Below are 24,210 nucleotides of genomic sequence, written 5' to 3'. Positions count from 1 at the left end.
TGGGTGACCCCCGATGGTACCCGCGGCACAAGGGGTTCTCTCCCAGGCGGCCTGCGGGGAGCGCGTCTCGCAGCTGCCACAAACATCGCACAAATAACGCTGAGCAGCGCCAGGGCTGAGTTAAGGAACCTGACGAGCACTGAAGCTGTCGTTGGGTTGTTAATTGGTCGGTAAACTTTCTGCTGGGTGTTGTGGTGGCCAACAGGCTGAAGTGCATTTTAAAAATGTGCTCAAAGAGATACCTCAGATCAAATTGCACTCGGTTAACACCAGCTCCTGGCTAATTCAGAGGAGACCACCAAACTGGTGAGAGGGATGAAGCACTTCTGTGGGGAAAGGCCGAGAAAATTGGGATTGTTCAGCCTGGAAGTGAGAAAGCTTTGAGTGACCCAACTTTGAGTGGCCTTCCAGTACCTGAAGGGAACCCACAGAAAAGATGGGGCAAGACTTGACAAGGCCACTTAGTGACAAGGACAAGGGGGAATGGCTACAAAGTGAAAGAGAGAAGGCTTAGATTGAATATTAGGAAAAAGACTGTGGGGGTGGGGAGGCCCTGGCACGGGGTGCCCAGGGAAGCTGGGGATGCCCCATCCCTGGAAGTGTTCCAGGCCAGGCTGGATGGGGCTCTGAGTGACCTGGACTAGTGGAAGGTGTCCCTGCACACGGCAGGGACTGGGAACTGAATGGTCTTCAAGGTCTCTTCCAACCCAAACCATTCTGAGATTTTGTGATGATGGCTCTGTGAGCTTTGGTGTTTGGAGGCCGTAGCCCAGGACACACAGGACTCTGTGTTTTGTGTAGCACAGTACAAACAAAGCTCCTGATAAATTTGGACAAAGCTAACTGGAAGAGCAGCATTTGGTCTGAGTCTGGGGTAGTGTTGCTTCATCTGTGTCCACAGTGCTGGGCAGGACAGGAAAATCAAGAGTTCGGTGTTGTCACAAGAGCAGAGGACTTGTGTGATGTGCAGTGTCAGTAACTGGTCACATTTTGGCCCAAACTCCTGCTTTTCTATGTTTTTGCTCTTCATTTAATCACAAATTATGCTTAAACACAAGCACTATCTTCTGGTTTCTTAGGTCATCAGCACAGGGGTTTAATTTGTGAAGTTCTCCCCTGCTGTGGGCTCCTTGACCATCTCAGCACACTCAAGCAAGGATTCCTTATTTATTTTGGAAATTAAACAGAGCTGGTCTTCTCCAAGGGGGCAACAAATACTTTTTCACTGGTACAAAAAGAGAAAATGCAAACTGCCTAGGAAAAAAGTGTCTTTATTTGAAGCTTTAATGATTCTGCTCCCGTAAGTGGTTTGCCCTGGCTGATGTCCGGTTTTGTGCCGTTCATCGCGGTTTGTTTCCATCAGCTCCAGCTGTGGCTGCAGAAAGCCCTGGTCACCTGCCCGGCTGTCACAGCTGCCCCTGAGCAGGGGCTGGGCTTCAGAGCCTCCGGTCCGAGCCCAATTCCTGTGTGAGCCGCGCCCAGCTCGCCGGGACTGCCTCACCCGAATGGCAGCGGTGCAGCTGGGTGCTCTTTAGGTCCCTCCCAAGCCGAGGTTCCACGTTCAGCAGCCTGGGCTTTAGGCGAGCTGGCGGGAGCGGTCGCTGTGTTGCAGTCACGCCTCTGCTAAATCTGCTTCCCGCTGGCCACTCCTACAAAGCAGGAAACATCTGATTTAAAATTCCTCTGCCCACAGCGCAGTAATGTCTGGGCTGCTGCAGTCTTGCTTTGAGACTCTCATGGAAGCTTCTGTTATTTATTCAATATCAGTTGCAAGGAGGCACAGTTTCCTATCACACCTGAAACACGTCGAGATGCACCCGTGTTGATAAAGAAGCACATCAAGAATTTCTGTGTTAGTGAATCCCCAGAAATTCACAGAGTTGTAGAATATCCTGAGTTGCTAGAGACCCACAAGATCATCAAGGTCTAGTTCCTGTCGTCAAAGTAAATTGTATTTGCAGAGTTGGCTCTTGGGAAAACTGCCTTTCAGGTTGTTTGACTGTTAGTTGGCTGAACTGTTATCTTGATAAACTCATTAAAAAATGGTGTGATGTTAACATGGTACAGAATTTAATTAAGACTTATAATCCCCTGGTTTATGGTTAATCCTTGGTTTTACTGATTTCAAAATGACAATACTTTTCTTATGTTCCCCCCAGAAGTCTGGAAAGTGGATTATTGTCTGTATTCCCAGGCTGCACAGTCAGCAACAGCCCGTAGGAGAGGATGGGGGAGGAGAGGGAATCCTTGCAATTTACCAAGGGGCAGCAGATAAAAAGACTGCAGGTTTGGATGTCTGACAAGGAAAGTTGGCTGTCCCATCTCTCAGGATTTCAGCTCATTAGCTCCTAAATTATAGTAAAATTTTTTTGCTGCCAAAATTATTTAAAAGCAGATCCTTGCTTTGAGCTTTTGTTTAAAGGTGGAATTTATATTCTCCATTCTCTTCACATTTGTAATATTTGCTCTGTGAGCACAGGACTGACTGATGACTGTTTAATGATGTTAATTAAGTAGTGTTAACCCTGGGGTCTTTAAAAATGCCAGTGTGTGTCATCTTTGTGTTCAGCCCCAATGAATTTCAATTCACTCTTAAGATATTTAGATTTTCCAGATAATTAAAACTCCCTGAAAGATTGTTTGCAGGTGACATGTCAAAGACATTCTGAGCTGCAACTGGAAACCAAATGACAGCTGCATCTAGAAAATGGAACATTTTCTGCTGGGGTCAGCTTAGTGCATCAGGGATGCAGAAGTGGGGAGGGAAGAGAGGCCCAGAGAGCCTGGGGAGGCACTGGATCCATTTAGGTTTGCTGTGCCAGACCTTTGGTTAACTCCTCACCTGCACTTCTTGGTTGTACCTGCTTCAGTGTCGGCAGCTGCTTTGTTTTGGGTTGTTTTAGGGGGTTTTGAGTATTGGCTTGAAATAGCATTTGTACTTTCCTGAAACGACTCCAGGGCTTGTTCTGGCAGATGATTGGCTTTGTCTCTGCAGGGGCCTCATTTAGCTCAGCCCATGAGCACTCGGAAATGACACGCTGGTGACAGCCTCCCCAGCAGTTGGTGTTGCAAATAGTTCAGCTGTGAGCGTAGACAGTAATTGTTGTGAGGTGCCTTCCTGCCGGGGCAAGCCAGGGCACCCCGAAGAAATTACAGGGGAGAATCAAAGGAAACTACTGGAGTAGGGTCTGAGGTGCTCATGGGAAACAAAGAAACCAAATCAAACAAAACCCACAACAAACCAAACAAAAAACCCCAGCACAACCCAACAGTGTTTTCTGTCTAAAGTTAAATATACAAAGTCCTTCTTCAAACTCCCACCCATCACTTCACAAGGGTGGGAATTACTTCACACTCACTTGAAACAAAATGTAGAGAAATCGGGCAACTTCTTGTATGTGTGACAAAAGCAAAGGGGTCTTCCCAAAGTTTCTGGAAAAGAACCCTGTTCCTGGGCACTCCAGGGCGCAGAACCCGCCTGAGGCCCTCTGACAGGTGATGGCAAATGTGCGTTTTATTGACGGTCCCCTGGCTCAACCACCTGCAGGGACAAAGCCACTCCCTTGGCTTTTGCCAAGGGCAAAGGATTCATCTTCCTGATGCTTTGCCACCTGCTCATTAGGGAGATGGGCCCTGGCCTAGGCAGGGCAAGTTTCCCAGGCTGCGGTGGCTGTGAAGGACAGAGCAGCGCTTGGCTCTGAGCCCCTCCACCGGGCTGTGCCTCCGGGACCTGCTGTCCCACCTGGACCTGCCACCCGAGACTTGCTGCAAACCCGGCGGAGCTGCTGAAATCCCTTTGTATTTAACAGAGTAGCACCAGCAGATACAAGGTTTGCAGTCCATTTTTATCTTTTCCAGATAAAAATTCTGAAGAATAAAGTTATATATGACTGCCAGTGGAAGGGCACAACATTTACCCCTAAGAGCTTTGTGAGTGGCTACACCTGCAATCCCTTCACTCTTCCACTTTGAAGAACCAAAAGGAGCCCATTCCTGAAGAACACAGTGTCATGAATTTTCTTCTGGAAGAGGCTGTGTTGGCCATGTCACAGAATGAGCTGAACTTGGATTGTTTAATTTTTTCCTTTTAAAATCATATCAAAACACTGAGAAACCTTTAAATGTGTTCTAAAGGCTCCGAGGAGTACAGTGATTTAAATGCTTTTTTCCAGATCAATATTAGTGTGCCTTTTTGAAAATGGATAGTATAGAATTACAGCATGTACGCTCTGGGGGGTTCTCAGTGTTTTTAAATTTAAGCTGTGCTATTTTTGTGCTCATCTGTACGAGCTGCCAATTTTCATGCAAATTATGGATTCTTAAAATAACTGAATATACAGAAGCACTGTTGAGTTTCTTTCAGAGTAGAGCCTTCATCTCAACGCAGTAGCTTGATTTTAGTACGTTTTTTGTAGCAGGCTAAATTGTATCTTTGCAGGCCAACACTTGTACAGCCTGGTGTGGTTCTTCCAAGATCCACTTCAGCGGGGATCCACGCTGCGCTCCAAAATGCTTCCAACGTGAGCACAGATCCACCTTAAAGCCTTGTCCGAAGTCGGGGTGCAGCCCACGCTTGCCTTTGGCTGTCGCTTTGGCACAAGCTCCCAGCGCTCGAGTGCCGAGGCAAAGCCGCAGAGCCCCGAGCTCCGACCCGCGCAGATGAACCTCGCTGTGGAATTTGCTTTCGCGCCAGCCAAGGGCTGGGAGCGGGGCTGGCGTGCGGGAATGAGGAGCGGAGGGATCATCCCCACACCCAGCAGCCCGAATCCAAATAAACTCTGTCCACTCAGCTACCCTAAAAGTACCCGAGCAGATCGGCCCTGCAAATATCGGCCCCCACTTCTAGCTCTGTAAATATTTTTCTTTTAATGAAAATCCGACCCGAGTCGGATCCTGCCCTCTCCCTCCCCGATAGCCGAGGTATTTATATAGTATTTTTCTCGCAGCAAGCACAGCCGCAAGGTCCAAAGTTGCAGCTGGGGACAAGGACGCGACGGTCCCCGAGCCCGGTGATGCGGGGTCGGGCCACAGTGCTGAATCACGGCGGGGGGGAAGGGGAAAAGATGAAGGGGGAAAAGGGGAGAAAGGGGCAGGGGGCGGTGCCGGCTGCTCACGTCACTGTTATGTCTCCGCGGCTCCGCCGGGGCGGGGACAGCGGCAGCGGCGGGCGGGAGGCGGGGGGCCGCGGCCCCGCTCCCCTGACAGCCCCCGCTCCCCTCCCTCCCTCCCTCCCCAGGCCGGCCTCCGGCTCGGCGCTCCCGGGAAGATGTGGGTGAAGCTGTGCTGTTTGCTGCTCTACTTCCTGGCGCTCTTCGTGCTGGCCCGGGTGTTCGAGGCCGTGGCGTGGTACGAGAGCGGCTTCCTCGCCACGCAGCTGGTGGACCCGGTGGCGCTGAGCTTCAGGAAGCTGCGGACTATCCTGGAGTGCCGCGGGCTGGGGCACTCGGGGCTGCCCGAGAAGAAGGATGTGCGGGAGCTGGTGGAGAAGTCAGGTACGCGGAGCTCCCCCGTGACCCGGGGGGTCGGACGGAGGTCGGTGCCCCGCCACCCCCGCGTGGGCTCCGGCCGCCCTTGGATGGAGACGCGGGCGCTGCTTCCATTGGCAGGGCGGGTTTGGGGAGCAAGCTGGCTCCCCCCAGCAAGGGGGTCATGGAGGGAGCCCGGGGACCTCGGGGGGTGACGGTCAAAGCCCGGCGGTGTTATGAACCCGAGCGGGCTGCGCCGAGTGAAAGGCCTGCGCTGGACGGGGCACCAGCAGCGGCCCTTCCCGGCCCGGCCCTTCCCTCCCCTTCCCCGGGAGTTCCGCTGCGGGCGGTCGGGTCAGTGCGGGTGGCACAGATGCGACCCAATGTCGTCTGCCGTGAAAAACGAGGAGGAGAGACTCCAAATAGCTGCAGTCGGCTACTGTTTACAGCTGGGGCCAGCTCGTTCCCGTGTATTCCCAGCCCTTTGCTGGTACGGTTATCAAGATGGGCCCCAAGGAAAGCGATGATTTCATAGCCGAGGAGCACAAGGGATGGGTACTCAGGGTTGAGATGGTTTTATACAACGGGAGCAGAACTAGTTCCTGCATACAAAAAATCAGCTCGGAAAAAGGCAGGGAGGCATTTCAGAAGTAAGGAGAACCAGGTGAAGGAGATGGACTTCTCGGGAGTGATGAAGAGCGGTGGAGATGTAAGAATGGCAGAAGTGTCCTGACAGTAAGGATGCTCCCTGGAGCAGTCGGAGGGAGCTGGCCCCAAGGACTGGGAGATGGGGCTGATGTAATAGCTGTAGTGCCAGCCAAGCAGGAAAATGTGAGTAGTTGCTTTTAATTCAAGGATGGAATGGCTGGTGATCCAGGAGAGAGAGAAATCCCAGCAGTCAGGATAGGCAGTGAGGGTCTCTAATGTCTGGACAGAGAGGGAGAAGGATTTGTATGGGTGTAGTGCCTGCCATATAACCTTAAAAATGCTGGTTTAAATAATTGATATTACTCCTGAGCATTTAAATCTAATTTGCTGTTACTGTTCATTGTTTATTTATGTTTTTATGTGGTTTATTGGCTTTGTTGCTCCAACGGCAAAAAGCATTAGGCACTTTCACTTTTGTTTCCAATCACTTTCACTCCTTGGCTGTCAGGTACTTTCATGATGTCATGATGTTTGGGTTGCATATGCTGCAGGGAAGTGTTTAACTCCAAACAAACTGTATTAACCAACTTCTTCAAATGTCATGGAAACACTTCTCATACCAACAGGCTTTGCAGCATTTTTCTGTGGTTACGTTTTGTTTTTTTTTTTTTCCCTCTAAGTTTTATGAATATTTTTACAAGCCCCTAAAGGGTTTCAGCTGTTGCACTTATTTTTATATTTTTAAGGAAACTGGTTTTGAAAAAGACTTCATTTCTTAAAGCTTAGTAGATTAGTTACTAGAATGCAGGTTGTCATTAACAGTGTTTGTAATGATTGTGAAACAAAACACGAGAAGGAAATGAGATTACGAAGGAACATAATCAGATGATTTTACCGTGAGCTCTTTATGTTGCTGCATTTGGAGTTCATGGGAACTTTTCCCAACTGTGCAAACAAAAGCCAGCAGCTAAATTAGTCTGTCCGAGATTTTTACTAGCAGCAGGACCACAAACACTGCATTTTGGTCCAGAATTAATGATTGAAATTCTGGAAGTCTGTTTGAATGATCAGTGTCAAGAAATTGCTTACTGCAAAATCGCAATCCTGTGAAAAGAAAGCAAAGATGTATTGACTGAAACTGCTCTCAGCCATTGAATGTTGTTATTTGCAGAGAATGAGCCTTAGAAGATGTTCTTTTATTCTTTTGTGTGCTCGTGCATGTGTGGTGCATCTGTGTAATCAGAAACAGAGCATTCGTGTCTTCTGTGGCCTGACTGAAGTCAGATTGTTCACAGTCACGTCACCAGAAATAAAATTCTAGTAACAGCTTGAGGTTTAGCTACCTTTGTACTGAAAAGGTTCTCTGAACAAGCATGCAAATATAGTTAGTTAAACTGTTACTAGAATTCATGAAGTAATCTTTCCCAGTGCCATTTTAATTGAATTTCTCCAATTATCTCTTTTTCAGGAGACCTCATGGAAGGAGAGCTTTATTCAGCTCTCAAGGAGGAAGAGGCCTCTGAATCGGTTTCCAGTACAAACTTCAGTGGTGAAATGCACTTCTATGAGCTTGTAGAAGACACAAAAGATGGGATCTGGCTGGTACAGGTATATAAATTTGACCTTTTGTTCTAATATATATTGATCACACCCGAAATATGTTTCAAAGGAGGAGTTTATGAGGGTAGTTAACTAGTAGTAAAAATGTGTAACAGGGAGATGGTGACAAAGATAAACTTCATCGAGGACATGAAGAATAGAGAAATAAAGCAAGAAAGGCTGGAAGTGCCAGGGTTCCTATACAGACAGGAAGGAAAAAAAAAAAAAAAAGCTTGTTATTCTTTGGATTGCATTTCGAAAAGCAGGCATTTTAGAACCAGAAAACAAGCAGAGCAGCGTACCCTGAAGTACACAGAGTATGCAAGTCCTTGGCCCTGGGTTTGTGAGAGCCTTGTAATGTGTGAAGTAGGTGCATTAGAACAGATCCTCCCAGCTGGCACAGGCTCCTGGTGCTGCTCTTCCTTTTGGTTGCATTACATGCTCAGACCCAACCAGTTTGAGTTTCTGCTTGTCTAAGGGGCTTAGAGCACTTGTAAAATCTCTGTTGTCTCTCCACAAAGGCAGGAAGGATCTCAGTCTGCCAGCTTCCCAGGCTAGCAAGCTGCTTCTGCGACGTATTCCAGTGGCTTGAAGTTAACTTTCTCCCAAGCCTTTTGTGCCCAGCAGTTTTACAGTCTGTTTTCCAAGGGCTGCATGACAACAAGAGATCATTTAGGAAAATAAAGACAGACTTTTTCCAGTAGGATTCTGAAACAATTAATCATCATTCCTGAGAACATAAGTAACCTAGACCAAAATGTAGATTTTTTTTTTCTGTATCAGCTTTTCTGTTGATAAGAGGGTGTTTAAGGCATAAGTTTCCTCCTAACAGCCACATCAGGTGAATTCTCCACCAGACAATTAATGGTTCTTTTGACAGCTCCTACTTGGTTTGTCTGGTCTTGCTTCATGTTTTCTATTTAATAGGAAGTAATTAAATCTTCATAATCTATTTATTAGACCTGCACTGTCATCACTTCAGATCTCATCCCAAAACAGACAAGAGGACAGATTACCTTCAGACTCAGAATGGCATTTGTGTAGAAAGATATATTTGGAGTTCATTGAATCCAAGCTGGAGGTTTAAATCATACAGGAGGGTGTTCTTCAAGCAGAGAGAGAGTGTTGAAAAGCAGTTTACATGTCCCCAAGCTAGCTGACAAATACAGTCATGGATATGCTGTGAAAAACCTTCCCTCCTTCCTGTGCAGCTCAGAAGGGTGAAATATGATAGTTCTCTGTTGTCTCTCGCTTGCAGAATTTTACTTGTAATGTATTTTCCACTAGCATCCTAATGGCAGGTCAGATAGGCTGTGTTTTGATATCTGCAGTGTGATGAATGTTGTCATCATTCTGGGAATACTTGCACAGCTATTCAGTTGGTCACAATAGCTGTGGAAAAAGAAAATTAGTGGAATTTACAGAATAATTTACTTGCTGAGCAGTATTTGTCTGTTTCTCTACAATAAAAATCACAAGAGTTGTTGAATTTCTATTTTTCATTCTTGCTTTTTGAGTTTTCATCACTTTGAGTTTTCATTTGCTCCATTCTCCACCACAGCTCCTGTCTGGATAACTCCTGTGCTGGATTTTTCATGTCCTTTCACACGTTTTCCCACACTCTTTCCTTAGACCTCATCCCTCAGAGATGATATTTACCATCATTTCCTAGTTCTAACTCTTGATTCCCTCCCTTGCCCATCCTCCTTTGCTGTTAGGAATCCTGTGGAAACTTTCCAGCTAATTAACCAGCTCGATGCTCATGCAGGGGAGCGAGGATCCCTCGTGGGTGGGTTTGGTGACCATGGGCAAGGTCAGAGATTCCCCTGCTCTGTTGCTGCTGGCTGGGAAGCAGAAAGGATCTCCAGATCCTTTTTAGTATCCTGAGCCCTGAATCCCTGTTCTCTGGGGGCTGCTGGAAAGGAGCAGAGGGAGAGGAGCAGTTCTGCCTCAGCTGGCACAGTGGCTGTTGCTTCAGTTGGTTTGAACACTTCGTGATGGTGTGAGGACTGAGACTTTAAAGATGATTTTTATTTTCCAGTGCATATAGATGAAAGTTCTGGTGTGGCACAGGGTGGGAGTGTGATAGCCATCACTGTCTGCAGAGAATCAAAGGAAAAAAGAGGAAACAATTACTATTTCTTTATACTTTTGACAAAAATTGAGGTGCGAGTCTATAATTTAGAGTCAACAAGATGAGTTCCTTCAAGAAAGCCAAAGTCAGTACACAGGGAATCAGTGTTTTGTGGCTTTGTTTCTTTATTTTCTGGAAATCCACATGCAAAGCATCCTGGTCCAGTGGTAATTTGTTTACCAGTGTAGCTGTTCACAGCCCCTGTGTGGCACTTCCACAGAGCCACAGACAGCAGCATGTTCTTTCTCCTATTAGCTCATGATCTCATCACCTTTCCTTTTATGCTGTTCTTCTTGCTTGCCAGCTGCTGTTGTGCACTTCTTTGGCTGGCAAGGAGGGTGGCTTTTAGTTTCTGGAGCTGCTTCTCTTGTTGGTTGGGGAATTATATGTAATGTTCTTACTTTTCCAGGCTCTGGTTAGTCTCTAGAAGCCTGTCACATCCAACAGTATTGTAGTCATTATGGCTTTTGAAAATTACCTACAGAAAAAATCCTCTCTGAATGAAGTTAAAATCTAAATGAATGTATATTTTTTTTTAAAGTCTCTACTATAACATAGTGGCAGAGAGAAATAAAGGAAATTTTCTTCTTGGCATTGAAGTACAAGGACAGACATTTTGATTGTGTCTGGTAGAGCTGCAAAGGCCATTATTACGGATATAAAATTCTGCAGTCTGTTCTGCATCTCAGTTTCTAGTTCAAGTGGTGTAGTCACAGGGCAAGGGGATTTGCCTATAGCATTTTGGTGGTGATGGTTTGTTTGTTCTTCTTTTTGCTTGCATGTAAGATGAGTGATTTTCATATTTATTTGCATTCTGAATTTTGCCAGGTGATCAGCTCTTCTTGCTAAAAAGAAACAAGGCAGAAACACTAAATTCTTTCAAAATACATCATTCAGTATTTGTGTCTTTTCCAATAGCACTTCAGGATCATTTACCACAAGATACCTGATTTTAAGTTTCAGTTTTCTTCTTGAGAGGCTTCATATCCAGTCAAGGGTGCAGAATACCATCAGCTGGAATGTAATAGTCCTTGTAGTGCCTGTGTTAACTCATTGCAGAAGCTCATTTATTCTCAATCTCTGACTTAACTGACAGCATAACTGGCTGTCCAGATCAGTGCATAGGTCACCTCACCTCCCTGGAGAAACTGCATGTAATTTTGAGGTGGTTAATTTTTGCCTGGCGTGATGGATATAGTCCTTGCCTATTTGGATGTGATTTCTCACAATCTCTTTCTCAGAAAAGAAAGGCAAAAAGTCTCCAGATATCTGCAGTCCGTATGGGCGGATTCTGAATGAGTTGTGAATTCTTAGGAAAGAGTCTAAGTGGAGATTCAGTTCCATTAACACGTTGTCAAATAATAAACAGAAAGTGAGATGTCTCAGAATTAACAGAAGTGCAGACATTCATGTAGAGACTTACTGACATTATCTGGAGTAAGTGAGATTTTTTTCCAAGCTTCTAATAAGTAAATTACCAGTCCATTTATAATTAATTGTATTTTTACTCCTGTTTTAAATATAGAAGAAGAGTTTGCAGCATAGCTGTTGATGAAAAAGGCTTCTGTGGCTAGAGTTTTTCAACCTTTTTGTCTTTGTGGACCCCTAAAAATCTTCCAGGTCGTGCATGCAATCTTTACAGTAATATTGAGTTTCCTCTGTTCATTTACTCTCTGCAGGCACTGTGCAAGAGTTCATGGGTGTCTCAGACTGGATACCACTGAACCAGACAGACATTTCTCATGTTCATGCAACCTTACCAGTTCATTAAATGAGTTAGAATTCAGTTTTGTCTTTGGCAAAACTACACAGGTTTTTTTTCCAATTCAAATGCCTGTATTCCTTATGTGGAGAGTGACTTTCTGAGGCTGGGTGAGGACTGACTGCTGCTGAGAGAACCACCTGGATATGTGTGTGTAGCAGGAAATGGTGTCTCTTACTTAATGGGTTTTGTTCTTCCTGATGATGCAAAGTCTGTCACAGTGCCCTAGTGCCCAGAGCTGAGGAGCACTTGGAGTTGTTGTCTTTGTGGCTAAGCTGTAAAACCAAGTCGTGACTATTACTGTGTATTTGAAATTATGTGCTGTTGGTGTGAGCAGGTGCCTGACACTTGCTGTCCCAGCTAGAATTGGTTCAAATAATGAGAGCTGGAGTACATGAGGTGTTTGTTCTGCTTTTGCCCCTCTCTGACTCATTGTCATGCCTTGTGATATTTGAACAATTTTAGTTGTGAGCAAGCTTCAAAACTTCCTGAGAACAAATCTTGTTCCTGTGACCTGCTTTGAGATCTCTGTGTACCTGTCTGGTAGAAATTGAACAAAATCTGATTTAAATGCACGGAAAACAGGATAATGCTCAAGTGAGGTCGTTATCATGTCATGCTCAAGTACTTCAGGGGTAGCAGAAAAGGAGTCTGTCTTTGCATATTGTGTTGCTACAGCAAACTATAACATCAGCTGTGCTTCCTCAAGCCTCTTTAATGTCAGTCGTATTTTTACTTGTATTTTAAGAATCTATGTTTCATAAAATAATCTTTAAAAATGCTTAATGGTACTTGGAAATTAAGGAGCAACTGGATCCGTGATGGTTATAAAGTATTGCAATATTGATGCACCTGCCCAACACACTTTGGGTTTGGTTTAGGCAAGAGAGGCAAAGTGCCTTGCTGACTTAGTCCTCTTTTCCCAAGTGTTTGTATCTTTCTGACTCTGGGATATTTGCTCTTAAAGTCTGTTCTTTAATGTCATAACTATGACTACTTTAATATATAGATCAAAACAACTCTGTTTTTCTAATTACTTTCTTGATTGAACTCTCTGAGGGTAATTCAGTGTCATGAGAACTCTTACAATGCAAAAGCTCCCTATTCAATTGCCTTTTGAAATCATCAGATTCTCAGCATTTACAGAGATGGTAATTCAGATCCTGCAGGCAGCCTGGGTTAGGTGTGGGTTAGGGAACAGATCCGTTCTGTGGTGTGAACTTGTTAAATAGCAGGGTTACTGTGATCCTATAGGATTCCCTTAGCCCATTAAGATGATTAATGGATTAATTGAGTTACCCTCATTGTCTTACTTGTCACTCTGACATGTGATATGTCACAGATTGTGAACATAGCTAATAATAAGCAAAGCTGAGAGGGTTTGTGCTTCTCCAGACATGGTGTTTGTTTCCCATCTGTGTCAGCTGATCTCCTAAAAGGTACCTTCTCCCATGAGCTTGGGCTTTATTTCTGTAACATTAAATAGAGTGTATGATTGAAAGGGACCTTTCTGATAAGCTAGTTCAGCTTTCTACTAGACTGTAGAATATGTGTTTAGAAAATATTTTGCTGTCTCTCTTACACTGTAAGTTGTTCAAATACTCCCGTTGACTGTTTTCTTCTTGGAAATGTGTGTCTGACTTCTGGCTTGGGTGTACTCAGGGCTAATTTGTTCCTATTGGGCATAAATTGGCATTGCCCTTTAGTTTCACAGAGTCCTGATGTCAACCACACTTCTCCCAGGAAGTGAGGTCAATCAACCAGTTTGTTTTGTCAGGTTTGATATACCCTGGGCTTTGCTTGTTTTGCAGCCAGTTCGTATTGATGGCTGGCGTTTTCTTGTGGAGCAGCTGATAGCCCCAAGCCTTTCCTCCATCGCTGTTTCGAACTGATGAACTCCCCAAGTGTCCTGTTCATTACTGAATTCAATTTCATGTGTGACACTCTGCATTACAAGATTTGTGCAGCTCTTCCTGCATGGCGTTGTAATCCTCTTTCCCACATAGATGTGCTTCCCAGTTTTATGTCTTCTACAAATGGCTTTGGGAGACTTTAAGTTCCCATAGGAAGGGCATTAATGGGAATATATGCTGAACTGAGCTCTAAGGTAAATCTATTAAGAAGTCTGTTAGCACCTTTCTGGCATTTTGATGTCTTTTTGCTGTAGCCAATTTTGTGCTCATTTTAAAACTAACTTTCTTTTTCACTCACTATAAAAGCCTATCTGTAGCTCTCATGTAATTTTTCCATGTGGCATAATACATGATACACTACCAAACTACAAACAGGGTACTACACTCTCTTCTTCTCTTGAAACTCCGTTCTTTTCCTTCAGGGAAAGTTTCTCTCAGTCAGGAATGATACATCTTTAGTAGGTGCATTATGGAAAGAGGTGGAAAATGCAACTGTCTCTGCACGTCTAAAACTCCTTGTACAGTTTTGCATCCTATCAAAATCAAACTGGTGGGATTTTTTTTTTTCATTTGCTCTTAAATATAGCTACAAACGTGTTTCTGTCCTGTCAAAATGTGAATTGGTCTGACAGGGGTTTGCAAGAAATGTTCACATGTTCACCTGTGATCCTGTGTGCTTGTGCCACAGTCCTGGGATGGAGATATCCTGCTGACTCTGATTTAAGTGCATTAAGTTATTTGAGTTCTGCTTTCACCTTCAGGTGATGTAGTTTCTTCCCATAAATTTGCTAACTGGTCCATGGCCAGCCACCTCTCCCCTTCACTGAAAACTGAGTCATGGTATTAATTTAACTATAAAAAGAAAATTATTTTACATTTCTCTCCTATCTTCATTGTTTGGTGATCCTGCTTCTTCTCCCCCTCTTCTATTCTTATTCATATGACTGAAAAACCTTTTGGTACAACTTGTAATAGTCTTTGTATGGCCTAACTTGAATAGCTCATTTTTCCTTACTTTTTTTTTCCTTGCATATCTTTCTTTGATAGCTCTTCCTTTTGACCTTTATTTGAATCCTTGTAGATTGTCAAACTATTTCTAACCTCTCTTTGGAAGTGATTGCTAGGAAGAAGTGCAGGACTTGGCAACCTTTTTTTTCGTACTTGAAATACAAAATCCTGATAGCTTTAACACCACGGGTTTGAAGAACTTCCAGGCCTCTTCCACATTCAAATTCCCAGTCTCCTCAGTCACAGGTTTTTAAGCTAAATTTCTTAACTTATCAAAATTCACAGTTTTAAAATAAAATCTGTTACAAGTGTTTGCAGGTTATTTTTAATTTAAACTGAAGTACATTTTGATTGCTTAACCTGCAGTATTTTCTTGGACTCCCTCTTGCACAGAGGTGGTGACTGCTTTCCAAAATACAAAGCCTTGCCTTGGCATGGTGAACTCCCAGTGCTGTAAGTGGGTGTTGTCTGCAAGGAGCAGCTGCAATGGACTTGTTTATTTGGACTTTTTTTTTTCCATAATGACATAAAAAAGCACAAGCCCAAAATATTTTACGAAGCTTCAGCGTGCAAAACCATAGCAAGGTTCCTCTATGTAGTTACAAAATACAGACTGCAAGTTAGGTAATTGTTCTTCAGTATAAATAACTTTCTCCAGGAGGAAATACTTTTTCATAGGAAATTAATTAAGCTGGTGTTAAAAATTCCACCAGTATAGGCAGGTGACAGTAAAATAAAATGGTGACTGTATTTGCAACAAATTTTTGTCTTGACACTTAGTGAATGTTGTGGTGCCAGGCAGAAGAAACAGTGAGCAGGATCTGTCCTCCTGCACACATTAACATTCTCTCATCACTGTTTCACAACATGCACACAGAGTTTTAGAAGAAGCCAGTCTCTGAGTAGTTGTGCCAAAGAGTAATCCAGTCACCAAAGTTTTACTTCTGTGCTTACTAATAAAACATAGTGGTTCCTTGCCACGTTGGATGCACTTATCAGGCCATAGTAGCTCTTAGGATATTTTAAGGATATTTTATGGCTTTAGGGTGTCTTTAGGAATTTGGTCTCCTTTGATTGCAGTGTATGAAAGGAAGAAGTTTAAGACACCCAAAGCTTCAGTCACATTGGGTGATGTACTACAGTAGATTTCCCAGCTGGTTGTCTCAGTGCATGATGGTTACATTTATCTAATCAAAAAGGCTTTTCTATATGATGTGTGTGTTTTAAGAATAACTTGAAGGTTTCTTACCTAGATTTTCACCTCCAGTGTTATTTAAACATTTTGGGCTTAGTGGAATAGGAATGTAACTGTGACTTCAGTTTGTTTCCCTATGTAGAGCATTCTGCTTGGTGAATTCTTCTATTTTAAGATTCTGAGAAGCTGCTACTTACCACAAAGCAGATAATATTTATGAGTCTCAGAGGCTGGACACGCTTTCTAGGTTGAATCTCAGCATGTCCTCAGAGAACTGTTAATCATGGTGACAGCCCAACTTCCAGGGGCAAGCTGACATTTCAGGTTATTAAGTCAGAAAACGATTGGGATAAGTTTAATGGCGGGTAAACAAATATCTAACAAATGGAAGTTTCAACATTTAATTTAAAAATATATTTTAAGTGGCTGCCAGTAAGCCTGCAGCAGCATGTGAGTTGTTTCTAAAATAGAAAATGCGATGGCTCGTGGAATAGTGCATGATCAGTCATGTCATTCAAAATTACCTGTCAGCTGGCAGAGTTTTCTTCTCCTTGTGGGTTTTTTTACCCCTCCCTGTACAGTTATAAGTCAGAGGATGAATGCTGCTTCTTCATAATCTGTGTCAGTAGAAGCTTACAGTGAGGTAACCTGAAGTACAGCTTTAATATACTGGGTTAGAACAAATTAAACCTTGGGATATATCACAGCAAGTGATGGTGCTGAAATGGCAGATGGGACACTGGAGTTGGTGGAACAGTCACATCAAGTTGCAGAATGAGTCACAGGCAAAGCTGGATGGAGTCAAGATCCTTAGGCATTATCTGGGAGTTTAATCAGTAGTTTCCACTGCTCAGGAATGGCTGTTGGCAGTTTAATCTGGTACCAGGTACATGCAATCCCACTCATTCTGCTTGCTCTGAGACAAGGTGTCTTTGGTATGTTGTAAGTTCTGAGGGCAAATTGTAATAAAACTATGGTGTTTTTTTTAATTGCAAAGAAGAGGAACCTGCTGCACCCCTCTCCTTTCTCCCCACTATGAACTGGTTAATGTTAGTTTCATTATTTTATCAACATTTTTGTTAACTACCACTGATTTTAGTATCTTAACATGTACTTAACATGATGATGCGCTTCTTTCTCTCTGCAGAACCACATTTCTGTCCTAGTGCTTCACTCTCCAAAGACATTTACCATGACTCCCAGTTGTACATTCATACATTTGTGTCCTAAAAGAAGGGGAAGGACTGTCAAGCGTGACTGGCACTCTGTTTTCTTGAAACTTGCTGTTTATTTCAGGCACCAAACTGACTGTGACACTAAACTAGTATTTCCTTTTGGCAATAGGTCATAGCAAACGACAGAAGCCCACTGGTGGGTAAAGTCCACTGGGAGAAAATGGTGAAGAAAGTCTCAAGATTTGGCATACGTGCTGGCACTTTCAACTGTTCCAGTGACCCCAGGTATATCCTTAAAGGATTATCTAAATCCCAAGAGTATCTTAAGGCTCAGCTGTGTTCTAGCAGCAGGGCTTGCTGTGTTGTAAAAGTAACTGTGACAGAAGGTGGCTTTATTCATGTTTTTATCTCTCCTAAAGTCTGCTCAGAATGCTCCATTACATTATTTATCAGCTCTGCAGCTTCCTAAAGCGTTGTGTGGGAAATGCATGATTAGACTGTGGAGAGCATAATACAGCAGTGGAGAGGAATGAACAGAAGAGTTTGGCCTTCCAGTTTAGGCATTCAGGGAGAGGAACTGTGCTTGCTTAGGACAAAGCTGAATAGATCAGTTTTAGAGTCGTTATATCACCATCTGGAAGGGGAAAGCACAGGTTAGCGTGAACCTTGCATACAGAGCCTGCCTCCCAGAATTACTGACAAATCCTGTTCCCTGACAAATGTATGTTTATATATAAACTGGCACACACCCTTGGACAACACACAGTGTGCTGTGCTAGAGTCACTGTGTTTGCATATGATTTCTAACCAGGAAGAAGAGCAGAGCCAAAGAAGCTATTAATAATTCTCTGCTGCTGTAAAAAGAGGGTTTTTTTAAGCATTTTGTTGGAGGCGTTTGCTTTACATGACAGGAGACTTTGTCTAGAATTCCAGTGGCACGTATGGGTACGCACATCTTATGCAGCTTAAGTCCTAAATGTTTACAGAAATCTCAGTGTTAATCATAAGAGGAAATACTTAGGCTTTGTAGTGCTTGTGCAAAATAATCTTGTATTTGAACATCTTAAAAATTTGGCAGTGTTTCTCTTTGCATATCTCCTAAGCAGCCTTAATGCTTTGATCAAATGCCATGTTTTAAATTAATTCATTTTTTTAATACAAGAAATGTTTTATCAAGTAAACCCTTGTGAGTAGTTTTCATCAAGTTGCAGCTGAAATTCAGAAGAATACTACATGCTGCAGTAATCAGGATACCTTTATTAGCAGGGTAATATCTTATGGCTCTTTCTAAAAATGCTGCATTCATTTTCCTGGGGAGTTGTAATTGTCTAAATACATGTTGACAGAACAAAACCCCAGGGGAGCTAGGTAAGATGGCTGGGGAATGAGGCTGGTGGTCCCAGTGTGCAGGGTTCTCAGACATTGCATGCCTGTTGGCTCTGTCCTGGTTTGATTGTTGAAGCTTGCCAGATATTTCCTTAAAGGAGGACTAGATAATTGGGTATAGTGATATGGGTAGGAAAGATGCATGAGAGAAGGGATCTTGTGAGAGTTACTGTGCTCTGGACCATGACTCAGGGTTCAGCCATGAAGAGCCTCTTCTTTTAGTTAGGGATTTGGGGTTCATCCTATCTGCCTGCCAGACAGCGTGGGTATTTTTTTAGCCCAAATCATCCAGCACCATGTGTGTGCTTCCTGCTCCACTGGTTTTGTGGCCAGCTTTCTCACCTCACCCCTTAGCCTGTCTGCATCTTGACAAAATGGTCCCAGTAGGAAGTGGATACTTGTCAGCTTCATCAAAGCAACTGCAAACAGACCAGTGTCTGCTCAACTTCACCCCACAGCTGTTTGGCAAAACCAGGGTGGAAGGAAGCCCTGGGAAAGCTGTGGGATATTGAGTTACACTGGAGTGGTTTTCTTCTTGCCTGGAAGGCCAAGGAAAAGTAGCTTTTAATACTAAAGCTTTAAAGCAAAGAGTCAGCTTGTGTATTATTCAAATCCAATTACAAAGCATCAATGGCTGCTTGGCCTTGTTTACTTTAATGACCTGTGAAAATTAACACTATTTCTCTTCCTGTTTTATGAATGCATATCTCTTCACAATATTCCTGTAAGATATAAAGATATTGTAAGAATAAATATGCTTTGGCAGAGAATATTGGGTGCTCTTATTTCCTGCTATTATATTATAAGGGTTCCAAGGTGCTCAGCATGTCTCATTTTTGGGCTTAGAATAGAAATGTAAGGACTCAGTCCTGGGGTTATGAAACTGGAATCTAACCTACTGTTTTCTTTGTAGATACTGCAAGAGGAGGGGTTGGCTGAAATCCACCCTCATTATGTCGGTTCCACAAACCAGCACCTCCAAGGGAAAAGTCATGCTTAAGGAATACAGCGGGCGCAGGATTGAAGTGGAGCACATCTTCAAATGGATCACAGCCCACGCTGCCTCTCGGATCAAAACCATCTACAACTCTGAGCATTTGAAAGAAGAATGGAACAAAAGTGACCAGTACCGGGTGAAAATCTACCTGTTTGCCAACCTCGACCAGCCTCCAGCGTTCTTCTCTGCACTAAGTGTAAAGTTTACTGGAAGAGTAGAGTTTATTTTTGTCAACGTGGAAAACTGGGACAATAAAAGTTACATGGCAGAAATTGGTATCTACAAGACACCATCGTACATACTGAGGACTCCTGAGGGGATTTACAGGTATGGAAATAACACTGGTGAATTTATATCACTACGTGCCATGGATTCCTTTTTGCGCTCGTTGCAACCAGAAGTTAACGATTTATTTGTCTTAAGTTTAGTTTTGGTTAATCTGATGGCTTGGATGGACCTGTTTATTACACAAGGCGCCACTATAAAGCGTTTTGTGGTTCTTATAAGCACTTTAGGGACGTATAATTCACTATTAATTATTTCCTGGCTACCAGTGTTAGGTTTTTTGCAACTACCCTACTTAGACAGCTTTTATGAGTACAGTTTAAAACTCTTCAGGTACTCAAACACAACTACTTTGGCTTCTTGGGTGAGGGCAGACTGGATGTTCTACTCTTCTCATCCAGCCCTCTTCCTCAGCACGTACCTTGGCCATGGTTTACTAATTGATTACTTTGAGAAGAAGCGACGGCGCAATAACAACACGGATGAAGTAAATGCCAATAATCTGGAGTGGCTGTCGAGCCTGTGGGACTGGTACACCAGCTACCTGTTTCATCCCATTGCTTCTTTTCAACACTTCCCTTTTGACTCAGATTGGGATGAAGACCCAGATTTGTTCTTGGAGAGGTTGGCCTTCCCTGATCTCTGGCTTCACCCTCTGATACCAACCGATTATATAAAAAACTTACCCATGTGGAGGTTTCAATGCCTCAGCGCCCTTTCTGACGAGGAAATGCTGGAAACCTTTCCAGACAGCGAAAGTGACTCTGACAGTGAGAACAAAGAGGTCTTCAGTAGCGACAGAGACGTCTCTGAGGACGATGAGCTGAGCACGTGTCACAGGTGCAGTGAAGGAGGCGTTGATGCCTGTCCGTGCGCCAGTCGCTATTGTCACCACGAGCCGTGCGAACGCAAAGCCAGGTCCTGCAGCTCGTACAGCTCCGCGGGTGACCTGGAGCCAGACTGGTCAGCCTGGCCCTCCGACATGTTGCACTGTACGGAATGTGTGGTGTGTCTAGAAAATTTTGCAAAGGGCTGCCTGCTGATGGGCTTGCCCTGCGGCCACGTGTTCCACCAGAATTGCATCATGAAGTGGCTGGCGGGCGGGCGGCACTGCTGTCCCGTCTGCAGGTGGGCGTCCTACAAAAAAAAGCAGCCATACACACACCCGCAGCCTTTGTCGAGTGAGCCCCCGTCTTAGCTGTGTGCCCCTGTCTTTTGTAAGCTTTCAGGATATTACTGCTTGCCTTTTAAATGTTAGTCACTTAAAAGATTACGTGGTTTGAAGTTTTAGTTTAAATGTTAGTGCGGTGAACTAAAATATACATGATGCTAACGTTAATGACAGAATCATTTGGTTGCCTTGTATGTTGAACTGAATGCAAACTTACCTTACAAATAATTTGTTCTCTTCAACATCTGGAAACTTGATGCTGTTTTTGTAAGCACAAAAATCAAGCCTACGAGAGAAGCGTATTCCAGCAAACATTTACAAGTTGGGATGTGGGTGAAATTGAAATTCTAATCGGAGACAATTGCTTAATTTAAGTGTTTCTTATTTTAGAGTCTGTTCTGCACATCTTTGTTGAATAATGTATGTTGTAAGACAGTACCATTTAAAAAGAAATCGGTGAAATAAATTATTTTAAAAGGAGATTTGTAATGTTAATTGTTTTGATAAATATTTTGTGTGTATGGCTACGGATGTCTTGCTGGCCTGATTTATCTGTGAAGACAATAAAAATATAACACAACTCTTGTGACTAATAAATCATCTCCTAGGGATGCAGGAATCCAGTGCTCTGAGCCACTGGCCAAGGAGAAGGCAGTGGTGTTTCACTGAGAACTGTTTCCTTCATAAGTCTGCTGTGTTGAGGAGCTTCTCTGCTGGATGTGGTTTTCCAGTTGATTACAAGCTGCTTTTCCAGATGGAGACCCTCTTCTAGCAGCTGTCTCTCCAGTACCCTCATCTGCAGACATCTAGGAAGACTTTAGGGTAGCTCCCTCTACAGCCTCAAAGTAAACTGTTGAGAAGGAGCAGAATATTGTCATGCAGTGACAAAAGTGGCTTGTGAAGGTTCAAATTGCCAGCTTCCAACTGTGCTGGTATTCTGAAGTGATTTCTGGTTTCTTTGATAATTCTTTGGAGCCATTAAAATGAGTCTGTTGTTTTCTTTATATTTCCATATGAAACTCTGATTTTGGTTGTACCTTTCAGAAATAATTTGGCTGAAAATACGGAGGAATTGTTGGTTGGAAAGAAAAAAGAGGGGGGGAAGAGCAGGAGATTATATGAGCAGAGGAAAAAGCTAAACTAGAAAGATATTTTCAGTTGTCTTATTTCTTTCCTAAATCTTGCCTATGTGATATGAAAGGATGATAATGACATAAAGATGATGATAATAGGAAATTCAAACACAGCTCCCCATTGCAGTTACAATCCATCTCCCAGTTTTATAGAGTTGGGAGGCTGGTGCTCACAGAGCTGCTGGCATTGTTTCATCTGTCCAGAGTACCTGGGCATGCTCTTTTTTATTAACAAATGTTTCAGGGCTCTGTCACCAGGTGTGTTCCCAAGAGGACATTCATGTAATTAGCAGAAGAGCTGTTTTTAATTTACTGAGTCCTTTTTTCTCTCTCATTTCCTTTTTCCCAGGGCAGTACTGAAGCAGAGAGGTACAAGGGGCACAATATCAGCAACTCTCCCGTGTCCAGAAAGTAATTTTTATTCCAGTTGAGACCTGCCAGTACATGTCCTGTCTCTGTCATTACAGCCTCAGCAGAGCAGCAGAGAGGCATAATGAGGGCAAAGATCACTTCTGCTTCCAATTTGTGCAGCAGCACGGCGTATATGCTTGTCATGAGTAGCTGAAATCCGCATTGTTTCAGGACTGTTTTGAAACCTGCGCTGAACTGAGGCCTTGCCAAGGGAAAGGAGAAGTTTTGTGAGTATAAATAAGGCTGTAGCTGAGGTGCTGACACACACAAGTGAGGTGCTGTATCACAGCCTGCTGCAGCCTTTCGCTGGTACCCCAGCAATTTGCCAAATGCTGTGAGTGCTAAGCTGGAGCAATGCTGTGTCCTTGGAGCACTGAGTGCTCGTGGAATGAAGGCTGACCTCCTCACCCTCACACACAGCTCTGCTCCTGTGCACTGGCTCAGCCTTGTTTGCAAACCTTTGTGCACACCTGTTTCAGCTGAAGACTTGTTTTAATGGCCTCGGTTGCTCTACTCATCCTGTTCCTTTGATGGATGACCCAAACTGCTGTTTAATTAGCAGGAGAGCCACTGAGGGCACATCCACAGGAGCAGGTAATTATGACCAGTAGGTAGCTGTGGAGGGAGGTTTAGTCCCCTCGTGTCTGGGTTATATAAATTGTTGTGATCAGTTCCGGCAACACATCTGTTACAGAATCTTGAGCAGCTGGCGTAGGGTATTGAGAGTCCCAGCAGGACAGAAAAAGCAGTGGGATGTGTTTATTTTATGAAATGCTGGTGTCAGTAGCAGCAGAAGCATCCAAATAACATTGTTTTCTACCCCGTGCAGGATCTCAGACAGCCCTTCCCTGACGCGCTGACAGTTGAACATCCGGAGAAGGGAGCAAAGGAGCAAAGACTGTGCCTGTAACAAGGTCAGCAGTTTTCTCTGCTCACGTGTTTTGCCTCGCAGGGCTGGGTTGTGCTGGTGCTTGTAAAGTGTCTTAACTGAGATGCTAAACATTCCTAAAGCGTTGTTTCATTCTCTGATGTCTCGTGCCTGGAAGCTGGAGACCAATTGTAAACATAAAATGTCAAACCACTGAGGTGAGGGTATTCACTTGTTTGTTAGGTTTAATAAAGGCAATGGATGTTTGGTGCTGCTATTACAAGGGATGGATTTAAATAATCTCTAAAGCTCCTTGTCACTCTCAATTTCCTCAATTATTGTTTTATTGGCATTGGCTTTCCCACTGCTGGTGCTCAGTCCAAAATGAGAGCTCTCTTTTCCAAAGCTCGTTTAGTCTTTTTTTTTTTTTTTGCATTAGATTCTGGAGGGAAAGATGGCCAAGGTGAAACTACATTTTTGTAACTCATTAAAAAGTCTGTCTCCACTAATTAAATAATGAGGATAAGTATAATCTAAGGTGTTAAACAGTTAGATTAAGTTAATAGCACATTTTTCTTCCTAAGCTTTTGCACTCTGTGCTTCACTGATTTATTTCTAATGCTCTCAGTCTCAGATTGTGCACCGAGGCGTGAAGAGATGGACTGACTCGCTGGAGCTCCAGCAGAGCAGCTCCAAGCTGTCCCTTCATTTCAGCCAGGTGACCCTGCGGAGAGGAGGGTGAGGATGAGCCAGGCCTGGCTAGCAGGAGTGGAAATCTTTTTCGGATTTCTCCGAAAGAGCCCCGACAGCTGAGGGCGAGGTGGCCATCCGCTCGTATGAGCTCTGCCCTGCCGTGTGCTGCGGGGCCAGGGGAAAGGCCGGAGTGGGAGTCAGCCCTTGCACCAAGAAGTTACTGAGATGCCGGAGTTGCAGAGAAGGGAGCGGGGCTGGGGAAGGCTCTGCAGCACAGGCGGTGGGCAGCTGAGGGGGCTCAGCCTGGCCGAGGCTCAGGGGCACCTCATTGCTCTGTACAGCTCCCTGACAGGAGGGGCAGCCGGGG

General features: G+C 44.0%; 1 protein-coding gene across 5 annotated transcripts; it reads left to right on the top strand.

The window, feature by feature from the left end:
- Positions 1–5,151: 5,151 nt before the first annotated feature.
- On the top strand, positions 5,152–23,359 carry RNF103 (ring finger protein 103). Of its 5 annotated transcripts, XR_005952531.1 has the most exons (6): positions 5,153–5,492; positions 7,582–7,721; positions 17,069–17,184; positions 19,199–19,609; positions 22,339–22,509; positions 23,112–23,359. XR_005952531.1 is itself a non-coding variant. In XM_041403117.1 (5 exons), the coding sequence occupies exons 1-5, from the start codon at positions 5,267–5,269 to the stop codon at positions 22,430–22,432; spliced, it is 987 nt and encodes a 328-aa protein (XP_041259051.1). In that variant the 5' UTR covers positions 5,152–5,266; the 3' UTR covers positions 22,433–22,470. The 5 variants fall into 5 exon arrangements, 4 of the variants coding, with proteins under 4 accessions (XP_041259051.1, XP_041259052.1, XP_041259053.1 ...); XM_041403117.1 differs by lacking the exon at positions 23,112–23,359 and having other exon boundaries at positions 5,152–5,492; positions 22,339–22,470; XM_041403118.1 differs by lacking the exons at positions 22,339–22,509; positions 23,112–23,359 and adding an exon at positions 22,221–22,334.
- Positions 23,360–24,210: the final 851 nt, after the last annotated feature.

The sequence above is a fragment of the Onychostruthus taczanowskii genome, unplaced genomic scaffold, assembly GCF_017590055.1.
Source record: "Onychostruthus taczanowskii isolate IOZ18803 unplaced genomic scaffold, ASM1759005v1 scaffold2, whole genome shotgun sequence".
NCBI lineage: Eukaryota > Metazoa > Chordata > Aves > Passeriformes > Passeridae > Onychostruthus > Onychostruthus taczanowskii.
The sequence above is the reverse complement of the archived record's forward strand: the minus strand, read 5'-3'. Positions and strand labels throughout refer to the sequence as shown.